This window comes from Prunus avium, chromosome 3 (genome assembly GCF_965620075.1).
Source record: "Prunus avium chromosome 3, drPruAviu1.hap1.1, whole genome shotgun sequence".
NCBI classification, from domain to species: Eukaryota; Viridiplantae; Streptophyta; class Magnoliopsida; order Rosales; family Rosaceae; genus Prunus; species Prunus avium.
Genome location: NC_142286.1, coordinates 26838130 through 26850049, shown reverse-complemented (window position 1 = coordinate 26850049; position 11920 = coordinate 26838130). Strand labels below are relative to the sequence as shown.

Here is an 11920-nt window from a genome sequence, read left to right as displayed (position 1 = left end):
TCATGAACCGTAAAATTATACAGAAACTAGACTTCCGTATCTTTCCAATGATATATGGCTCATCATCTAGTTCTTCTTGAGCAAGTACAGTCCAATCCGTGAAGTTGACTGATCTGCAGACACCGTTTTGAGCTAACTTGTCTCCAAAATGCAATTAGTGAGTCCTTAAGTTTATTACACTGAAACAAACACAAAACTTATTAAAAGCACAAGTTTAACTCAAAAACATAACCAAATAATAAATTAGAAGGGTACAAAATGATATGTAAATATGCACCGATCAAATACGTAAATTGATTTCTTTTGATCTTAGATTTTTTTTCCTTTAAAGCATTTGAATATACGACGGTTTTTTAGAATGCCGATGTTATAATGACAATACAACGACGGTAAGTTATTACCGACGTTTTAAATAATTTATTACGTTAGTATTGTCTTAAAAACGTCGTGTTAATTTAACTACCACGTCGTTTGGGTTTTATTTAAGAACGTTTTAATTTTTTATGTTCAATTTTTTGTTATACGACGTTTTCCTCTAACAGACGTTATAATGTTACACAACGACGGTAATTTTTTACCGCCGTTTGAAACAAAATACCACGTCATTTGTTTTAAAACTCCGTCATTTTGACTGATTTACGACGACGGTTACTATTTGTATTTAAATTTTTCATTTTGTCATTAACACCCTTTGTTTTCTTGTAGCAGGGCAATTAGAATGTTTAACAGTCATATAAACAAAAATTCAGCACGTAAACAGCCCATTTGGAAAAATCTACGCGGCACTCCTGAAAAACCAACAAGTGTAGAGTGTGGCTATTATGTGATGCGATTCATGAGAGATATAATTCATGATCCAGACCTAGATTTCGAGAAGAAGGTAAAAGGCAAAATTTTACGAGGCATTCTTTCTTTATTTTACTACGTCAAATTTTTTCTTTAAAACCGTCGTTTGTATCTTTATAACACGTCGGTTTTTTGGTTTATTTTGCAGTTTGAAAAGAAAAAAGATCGAGTTCAGTACACACAAGAACATATTGACGAAGTTAGGCATGAATGGGCAGAATTCGTGAACAAGTTATTACCGAAAGATAATTGATGTACATAAATATTTATGAACAATGTTTAGGTTTATTTTAGTTTATTTAAAATGTACATAAATATTTTTGTTGTAATTAATCGAACAACAATAAAAAAAAATTAAAATTTTTGTTAAAATTTGTTTAGTTCCCAAAAACCGACGTCTTATTCTAATTTACACGTCTCATATGTGAACACAATGGTCGTCTTGCTGTAATTGGAAATATAACATCGACGACAATTCTTAAAAACGACATGTAACAGTCATAAACACGACGGTTTATAATTAATTCATCTTGTACAGATGAATTTTGTACCGATATACTACGTCTGTTAGTACAACCATATCGACGTCTTAATAATATACAAAGGCGGTTATTATTAAAAATTTGACGTCGTATATATAAACAACGTCGGTTATATAAAATAAAATGTCGTGGTAATACAATAACCCACGTCGGTTCTCCAAACAATTGACGTCGTGTTCTATTCGTTTCGACGTCCAAAAAATATATGACGTCAGTTTGTGATGTTTAACGTCATTGTAAAAGGATACAACGTCGGCTAGGTCATTTGGCATTTAATTTTAAATGACTTTTATATTTTATTTAATTCCATATTAAATTCAAAACTAATTCCAAAAATTAAACAAACAACTACCAAGCACTCATTGAAATATTGTCTCTCCCCTAAAGCTTTAAAAAATATAATTTTAAAAATATTTTTTTACTGTATTTAATTACTAATATTAATAATATATTCAAAACAAAATCCGAAAAATATACCGACAAATTTTATGCACTCATTGAGACAATATCTTACCCGTTAAGGCCTGAAAAATGTAATTTTAGTTTTCAAAGTTCAAATGATAACAAAATTCAAACAAAGTTAGAGACAAAGCACGGTACTCCTTATACTTTACATAACATAACCCTAAAGTTTAGGTGATCCATTGGTGCCCATAAATTCAAAATGATGAAATCCATATTTTAGTCTACTATTATAGAAGGCATTGTTGTAAGGAGTCCGTAGCAATTTTCGGTTCATTTTTCTCATACTTGTGTATTTTTTTAAAATTATTGTAAAATTTAGGGTTTAGGGTTTAGGGTTTAGGATTGAAACGACGCCGGTTTTCTCCCGCTGTTTTTGGTCAACTATGTAAACCCAGACTAATGGAATCAGGTTTATGACGTCAGTTATTAAGTGGCGACGTATGTTTTGTTTACAACGTCGGTCTTGTGTGAAAACCGCCGTCGTAAGTACATATTAGACATCTATATATAAGATTTACCGTCGTCGTTGAAAAACACGGTACTTTAAAATTTTTGACCACGACCTAAAATTTTCAGAATTTCCCTTTAACCCTCAAATAGTTCATTCTCTCTCTTCAACATAAATTTGTCTGAAAGTGTTCGCTCTCTCTCAAATCGTTGGGTAGATTCTCTCAGCTCTCTCTCAATATCCATGTAAGTACAACCCCAGTCCCTTTAACCCTAATTCTCTCAGCTCTCTCTCAAGCTTTTGTTATATTCTCTCAGCTCTCTCTCAAAGCATTGGGTACGTAGATTCTCCAAGCTCTCTCTCAAGCAGTTGTTATATTCTCTCAGCTCTCTCTCAATATCCATGTAAGTACAACCCTAGTCCCTTTAACCCTAATCTCTTCTTAAATCCATAAATGTTTTCGTTGGTAGCGTAGCTGTATTAGGGTTCTTTTATGTTTTGGTGTTTGCATTTTTGTAATAATTACTCTCTATTTGGGTTCTTTTATGTTTCTTTGGCCATGGGTTCTTGGAAAAGGAATGGGGATGGGATATTTAAGCTGTTTTTTTTAAACTACGACGACGGTTGATGGATCAAACCGTCGTCTAAATGTTTATTATACGTCGGTTGTTCATTTACTCCTGTCGTCTGAGTTTTAAGCCGCAACTGATAGCCTAAAGACGACTGTTTCTCCATTAAACGTCGTCTTTAGTCTACCAGAATGATGTACAAATTTTTTGGGTTTGGGTACTTAATGACGACGGTAACTATAGATGCTGTCGTCTGATTTTATATTAAACGACGATTATGTTGTAAAAACCGTCATCTTGTTCATGTTTTATATTTTATTTTCAATTTGTTCTCTGCTATTTGAATGAGGTAGTGTTTCATTGCTGGTCTTTCCACTTTCATATATATATATATATATATATATATATATATATATATATTTATATGATTTTATAGACTGTGAGATGGATAAGTCATGGATGCATGCGGATAAAAGATCGAAGGCATATGAGTTAAGGGTGGAAGGATTTTTGAATTTTGCTGTAGAAAATCTTGGAAATACAACTCATATTCGTTGTCCATGTGTTAAATGTGGGAATATTCGATTGTTTGGGGTTGGAATTATAAGGGAACACTTATACTTTAATGGAATTGACCAAAGCTATAAGATTTGGACATGGCACGGAGAACCTTGGGAATGGACTACCAATGCTAGTAGAAATGTGGAAGAAGATGAGCAAAGTAGGTTCAGTTATGTTTCTGAAGAATTAGGGATGGATGATAATGATTTTGTCTACCGCGCAGATCTCACGGCCTGGGTTTCCGGGCCGAGGGGATATGCGTTGACACGCGGCTTCCTGCTTTTGGGTGCGGTGCGGTTGTGCGCGGGCGTGCCAGCACGGTCTACCGTGCGTCGAGATGGTTGATGTGGATAGAATGGTTAAGTGGTGTGCCTGTTTGGACTCATCTTCTAATCAAACGATTGTAGCCGAGAGAGGAACTAATCTCGGCTGTTAGGTTCACGGCCTGAGCTACAAGGCCGTTTAGTGATGGTGTTGGTGGGTTTTGGGCGGTGCTCCGGCGCGCTGCTCAGGAAGCGACGGTCGTATGATATATGGGCTGAATGAGCGAATAACAAGGATGATGCTCCGGCGCCTTGAAAATCAAGGGTCGTATGATATATTGATGAATGAATTTTCCTTACAGTCTAACACTACTCCTAGGAAAACAAGTAGAGATATTGAAAGTGCATTACAGGAAAATATAAGTTGCTCCGTGGGAGGCTTTGGTTTGGTGTTTGAACCTTTTGAATGTATTTTGAGCCCTGTATTTATAGGAGTTTCTTGGAGGAGTAATCGAGGCTGAAATCCTGCATAGTGGAGCCTGATTAGAGCAAGTGGGTAGTCCAATCAACATTTGGGATCGTGAAGTATGGTGTTGCGACCCCATAAATCCTGGTGAATCTCGGCCGTTGCCCTGATCGTGGGTTCTGCGCCTCTGGCCGTGGAGACGCATTTATTGCTCTGATGGCTGGTGACCCTCTCTCAAGCTGCAAGAATTCTTGTGAGAATGTCCACGTCTAATCACTCTGTTTCCTGTCGCCAAACCCTGACTTCAGTCACTTCCCACCTTCCCTCATGCATTAAATGCTTATTCTTGGCCAGTGGGTCTGCTGCAATAAACAGAGGCATTACTTCATTAAATGAAGCATGGGACCCTGCTATCATGTGATGATTTGATTCTGATATCTCTGGCCGTCATTTTGCTCGGCCTCAGCCTCGGCTTACAATCGAGGCCGAGATGATCATGCCATGGCAACTTTTTCATTGTTTTCAGGAAGGCAAAACACCTTGGCGAAACGCTGCGCTTTAGCTTCTCGAGGAAGTGCTTGGGCTGCGAAAAAGGGATTCCTTCGGCCAGTTCATGGCCGTGATTTATTAGGCACAAACAGATTTTGTCAATATTGGATATGATCCTTATGAGTTTGCCAATGTGATTGGGGATGGCAATGAACCCTTGTACCCTGGTTGCAGTAAGTACACGAAGTTGTCGGCTTTGGTGAAGTTATATAATTTGAAAGCAAAACAAGGGATGAGTGACGTTTGTTTTACAGAATTATTGATACTTCAAGGAGAATTGCTTCCATAAGGAAATACATTACCTTCCTCTATGTACGAGGCAAAAAAGACTTTGTCTGCTTTAGGGATGAGTTATGAGAAAATCCACGCATGTCCCAATGACTGCATTTTGTATCGGAAGTAGTATGAGGAAGCTACTAATTGTCCTACTTGTGGTATCTCAAGGTGGAAGGAAACCAAACATGGGTTCTTGAAATAGGGTGTGGCAGCGAAGGTGGTGTGGTATTTTCCTCCAATTCCAAGGTTTAAAAGGATGTTTCAATCACATAAGACAGCTAAGAGTTTGACTTGGCATGCTGCAAGAAAATCAGTTGACGGTCATATGTCTCATCCAGCGGATTCCCCGTCTTGGAAACTTATTGATGATAAATGGCCCGACTTTGGTAATGAGCCAAGAAACTTGAGATTGGCCCTCTCATCTGATGGATTCAATCCCCACAGTTCTTTAAGTAGCAGATACAGTTGTTGGCCAGTTATGTTAGTTACATATAATCTCCCACCATGGCTATGCATGAACAACCCGGAAATGATATAGACGTCTACTTAGAGCCTTTGATTGATGATTTAAAATCTCTGTGGGATGGGATTAGAGGAGTGTATGATGCCCACATAGGAGAATACTTTACACTCAGAGGTGTATTACTGTGGACAATTAATGATTTTCCTGCCTATGAAAACTTATCTGGTTGTGTTGTTAAAGGATATAAAGCTTGTCCAATATGCGGTGATGATACACCTAGTCACAGGTTAAAAAATGGCCACAAAATTTGTTACATTGGGCATAGAAAGTGGTTACCAATCAATCATTCATATAGGAGGCAACGTGCAGCTTTTAATGGGAAACCTGAATATGGCATGCCTCCCAAGCCATTAACCGGAGAAGAAGTGCTGCATATGGTTGAAGATATTAATTATATATGGGGCTCGAAAAATGGGGGAAGTGTTGGTGAGAATGATGGTGACAAAGTTTGTTGGAAGAAGAAATCAAAATTCTTTGATCTCGAGTATTGGAAATAACTCCCTGTGAGGCATGCCCTAGATGTTATGCACATTGAGAAGAATGTTTGCGATAGTATCATTGGTACATTGCTAGAGATCCCTGGAAAAAATAAAGATGGGATTGCTGCTCGGTTAGACTTATTGAACATGGGGGTCAAAACTGATTTGCAACCCGAGTATGGAGAGAGACTTACTCGCTTGCCTCCAGGGCCTTGGAATTTGTCAAGAGCAGAGAAGAGAGCAGTTTGCAATTCTTTCTGTGGTATGAAGGTCCCTGAAAGTTATTCTTCAAATATAAAAAATCTTGTATCTTTAAAAGATTCAAGACTTCTTGGCCATAAATCGCATGATTGTCATACCTTGATGCAACAATTGCTCTCTGTGGCAATTCGTTCTGTTTTGGAGAAGCTTGCAAGGTATGCAATTACTCGATTGTGCTTCTTCTTCAATGCTATATGTGCAAAGACGGTAGATGTTTCCAAGCTAGATAAGTTGGAAGAAGATGTAGTAGTTACTTTGTGTTTGCTTGAGAAGTACTTTCCCCCCTCATTCTTTGATATCATGGTTCATCTAGTAGTACATCTTGTCAGAGAAGTTTGTCTATGTCGGCCAGTATATTTTAGATGGATGTATCCGTTTGAAAGATATATGAAAGTGCTAAAGGGGTATGTTCAGAATCGTACTCGTCCCGAAGGTTGCATTGCTGAGCGGTATATAGCTGAAGAAGCTGTAGAGTTTTGTACCGAGCATTTATCTGATGTTACTACAGTTGGAGTGCCTTCAATCCAGAAGATGGTAGTTTCAAAGCCATTATCAGGTTGCACAGTGAGCTTAGTTGATCTGGACTTGTTGAACCAGGCACATCTATATGTCTTGGAGAATACGGAGGAAGTCCTACCTTATATCGAGTACGTATGAGTTTAATTTTTCATATGTAGCCATTTTAAATATTATTACTCCTTATGTTTATCTTATATACAAGGGACCGTAATGCGTGATTTTTTCGTGCCAATTGTAGGGAACATATGATCCACATCAAGACCACTTATCCAAAATTTAGAAAGTGAACGAAGTGGCTACAAGATAAGCACAATAGCACTTTCATTCAATGGCTACGCTTTAAGGTATATATGTTATTGAATGACATATTGAACTTTTAATTTTCTTTCTTTCTATATGTTAGATTTAATTAAGATATATGTTTAATTTGCAGGTTCAAAGTGAACTTAATGGGGAAGACAATAATGGCGTATCAGAAAATTTGAGGTCGTTAGCAGCTGGTCCAAGCATGACAGTGCCATCATATAGGAGCTATCTTATTAATGGTGTCAAATTTAACACCAAGGTACAAGATGATGTGCGAACTGTCCAAAATAGTGGAGTTTATTTACTTGCACATACTATGCAAGTTTCTAGTGCCAAGGATAAAAACCCTATTGTCTCCAATATGGGTTTTTATGGGGTTATTCAAGAAATTTGGGACCTTGACTACCAAAAGTTTAGAATCCCAGTCTTAAGGTGTGATTGGATAGATAACACTTCGGGCCTTGTAGTCGACGAACTCGGATTTACCCTTGTAGATCTGAGTAAAATTGGACATAGGAATGACCAATTTGTTATGGCTTCTCAAGTCAAACAAGTATTTTATGTTGACTACCAATGCATCGTGGTTGGTCGGTAGTGTTATCAATGCCTAATAGAGAATATAATGATGTTATTGGTGATGATGTGCTAGGTGATATTAGAATTGAGTGTGAGCCATTTACTAGAGGGATACCAAATGTTGACACATTTGATGACCTAGTGGGTGAGTTTGGGAGTGAGAATATTAGAGATGGGTGTGAAGATATATGGATTGATTGATTGTTGCAATGTATGACATTAGTTATGCAGTTAATTGTATGACATTAATTAATGTATATCATTTAAATTCCGATCACATTTTCATTCTGCAGGCTTTGGGCACGACAAATCAACAATTAAAAATAATGGGTTAAAGCTGAAAATATAACGGTCAAGTTACAAAAATTGCAAAAAGAGACGTCTAAAATATAACCAACGTCGGGTTTTCAAAAACGACGTGGAATGCCAGCGCAAAAATGAAATAAAAAATATTAACAACAACGACGGTAAAGAAAATAATCAACGACGTATAATAAAGAATTACACGACGGAAGAGAGCTCAAACTGACGAATTTAAGGATACCATCAATTGATGATTACTGTCGTAAAAACAATGTTGCACGTCAGTTATAATAAAACAATTGACGTCTCGGAGAATACACACGTCAAAAAAGGTTATAAAAGAGACTTAACAAAGACTAGCCACGTCATGGAATAAACAAATAAACGATGTAGTAAGTTATATAACAACGTCGAATAATTGGATTCTTGGGACAAAGTAAAGATCTAACCACGACCTTCATTTTTTACAATAACCGACGTCAAATCCATAATTCAAGGTGTTTCCTTACTTCTTAACGACGGTTAGGCTAAAAGCAATGACGTCTCAGAGATTATACACGTCTAAGTGGCTCACAAAAGAGACTTTTAAAATGCAAACCATGTCAAAGCCTATACAAACCGATGTTGTAAATAATTAACCACGTCCCAAAATGTGACTCCTAGGCCATAGTAAATGGGTTAAACATGACAGATATTTTAATTAACCGACGTGTAATATTAAATACACGTCGTTTATTTCTCTGTTCAAGCCATCAAAACCATTTTCAACGTCTGTGGTGACCTAAAGGGTCGTGGTTATTTCGTTTTTTACGTCGGTCCATGTAAATATGTGCCATGTTAAAGCTTTCAAACGTCCCTTTTTTTGACAAAAGTGACATCTAATTTACCATGTTATATGTTTTAGACGTCAGTGTTTTTATTTACTGAACGTAGTATATGTTAATCACGACGGTTTCTACGTTTTACACGTCGGTTTTCTTTCAATTCGAGACGTTGATAATTTTTACGTCCGCTTTGTAGTTGTTCTTGACATTTAACATTATTTAAACGTCTGTGTTTTACTATAACCATCATCTAATATAGTCGAAGTTGTCTTTTTAAGCTATTTATTAAGGAATTAGACATCCGATTTTTTTTCTTTATGACGTGTAATATATTAACGACGTCGGTTATTTTCCGTAGTATATGTTAACCATGACGGTTTCTATGTTTTACACGTCGGTTTGGTTTCAAATAGAGACGTTGATAATCATTTTTACGTCCGCTTTGTAGTTGTTCTTGACATTTAACATTATTTAAACGTCTGTCTTTTACTAAAACCGTCATCTAATACAGTCGAAGTTGTCTTTTTAAGCTATTTATTTATGAATTACACGTCGGTTTTATTTATTTTGTGACGTGTAATATACTAACGACGTCGGTTATTTTCCGTTGTTATTTTATGTATTAAAAGATGGCGGTCGATTTCACGTCGGTTTTAAAACATGCTAGACGACGGTGGATTCCCGTCGTCTATTTCAATTTCTGTAGTAGTGAACATAACTAATACACGTGGCCTTGACAGGTCACTAACTAACCACACGTTAGCTTAACGTTTCTCTTTACTATTAGCCAAACACTAGAATTATTAATGCATACTTTGCATCAGTTATGCATCTTGTAAAGCCTATGAAGAATTTTATATATCTTCTATCAGTTATCGATAGTTTGAAACAATTTTCACCAAGCTTTAATAAACAAACTGATCATTCTGACTCACTCTTAACAAAATCTAACAGAAACAAATTAAGGCAAACACAGCTCACTAGCCAAACTCAATCTGCTGGTTCTCCTTAAACACATTCTCCATCGTCAAATAGATGGTTTACTTTAGCAATCCGGTGTAGTTCCTCCAACACACAAAGAAACGACAGGCGTATACTCTCCTTAGAATTTGTTGTTATGGTGACGTGCTCTCGAACTATCAACCAAACTATCAACCACGTTCCTGAGGCTTTTTGGGATCTTATGCTTGAACCTGCCCCACAACTTCCTTGACAACCAAATGATAAGGCGAATGGTGTGGATTGAAGCGATGGTTAGAAGCAACGCAATCCAAACCCCCAAAAAGGCTTTACAGGATATACCTTGATATGAAAAGAAAATGTCCCTATTAGGAACCACTAACAGGACAGCCAGTGTATAGGTGACTGCCATAGAAGTGAGAGTGAGACACATGGCCATTGATAAAAGCCACATAATTACGCGATTCCGGAGGGGAAATCCGCCAACAAGCAAAAGGGTGACACTGAGAGAAGCAATAAACGAGACGGTATTGAATGTTACGAACCTGAGGAAGTCTTTTGGGAAGGCGCTGCCTGCCACTGAAGTTCCAGCAAAGCATATGTTATTTTGGGTGCAATAAGTAGTACCTCCAGCGCTACTATTTGTATTATTGTCTTGCCAAACACCACCTGGTGGGTTAACTGCAGCTTCGAAAGTTGTAGTTGATATCATGGTCGCCACAATCATCAGCATGCCACGTGTCTCTTCCAACCAAGTTCTTGGGTATTCCAAGCAATTTACCAGTCTATTTATCAGCCACCAAGCTATCGCTACTGCTTTGTTCTGAATCTGACCAGCAGCGGTTCTTTTTGTTTCCATACCTGGGCCTGGCTCAACCAAAATTTGATCAAGTTCAGGTAGGCTGCTGGAGTCTCTTGGATTTTCCTCTGAGGAATATAACTGGATCACGCCATTTGGTTCTTCTTTTACAGAAGGTATCATCTGCGCAACTCGTATCATTAATATATTGAAAACTTTGCTGCTTGAAACCAAGGCATATAAGAATCGCGTGCAATGGTGGATCCATGAATTTTTCAGGGGAGGTGCAATATTTAGAACCCTAAAAATTCAAAAAATAATTTAGACAAGCAAATGCCCTTAGAATTTAAACAAGGCTTTTTATCACAAATGGTCCTTGACGTTTATGAAATTATCACGAATGGTCCTTGAGGTTTTTTTGTGACACTAATAGTCCTTAACGTTTGGACTTTTTATCACGAATGGTCCTTGCTGTCAATAATTCTATTAAGTGTATGATGTGGAAGATAAGTGGAGCCCACATGTACAATCACATCGTGACATGTGGATTAAATAAATAAATAAATATTTTTTTTTTTTATGAAAATCCATTAAAAAACCATTTAGCCTCTCTCTCTCTCTCTCTCTCTCTCTCTCTCTCTCTACTCTCTAAATGGTTTTTTTAATGGATTTTCATAATAAAAAAATATTTATTTATTTATTTAATCCACATGTCACGATGTGATTGTACATGTGGGCTCCACTTATCTTCCACATCATACACATAACAGAATTTTTGACGGCAAGGACCATTTGTGATAAAAAGTCCAAACGTTAAGGACTATTAGTGTCACAAAAAAACCTCAAGGACCATTCGTGATAATTTCGTAAACGTCAAGGACCATTTGTGATAAAAAGCCTTTAAACAATACTAATGTCATTCAAAATTAAAACAAATAAGAGTTTTACGTCTATTACTTATTGATTATAGTTTATATGGTATATCAATTAATATGAACAAAATCTATGTCAATGGATACAATTAGTTTACCAAAATTCATATCAAATATATATGAGCAAAATCCATGTCAATTACATAATTAATCTCACGAAAGTCGATCAATACCAATTAATCTAACTAAAAGCACATGTAGTTTGGAGGTCACGAGATAAAAGTACACGTGATTACAAGTTCGATTGTGACGTAGCAGGAAGATACACAGAGGGATCCTCACGTTCACCCTTAAAGATTCATTTGGAATCCACCAGAAAAGTGAGAGAATTCTCACAGACTATATTGATTATTCTGGAATACAATTCATCCCTAAGGCAACTCTTACATTGCCTATTTATTCTACTTGTAATTTGCATGATTAATTATACATATTGAATGCTATTTAAATCAT

General features: G+C 36.7%; 1 protein-coding gene across 3 annotated transcripts in view; it reads right to left on the bottom strand.

Annotated features, from left to right (window-relative positions):
* Positions 1-9574: 9574 nt before the first annotated feature.
* The window catches only part of LOC110765284 (protein ACCELERATED CELL DEATH 6-like), a 32124-nt gene continuing 29778 nt past the window's right edge, over positions 9575-11920 (bottom strand). The window contains exons 4-5 of one of the 3 annotated variants that reach the window (XM_088251103.1): positions 10282-10718; positions 9940-10078 (exon numbers count right to left, since the gene is read on the bottom strand). In XM_088251103.1, coding sequence (XP_088107229.1) covers positions 10066-10078; positions 10282-10718 — 450 coding nt within the window. In that variant the 3' untranslated portion in view covers positions 9940-10065. Of the gene's footprint in view, positions 10719-11920 lie in introns of all 3 variants that reach the window. The other 2 variants (XM_088251102.1, XM_088251101.1) reach the window with 2 other exon arrangements.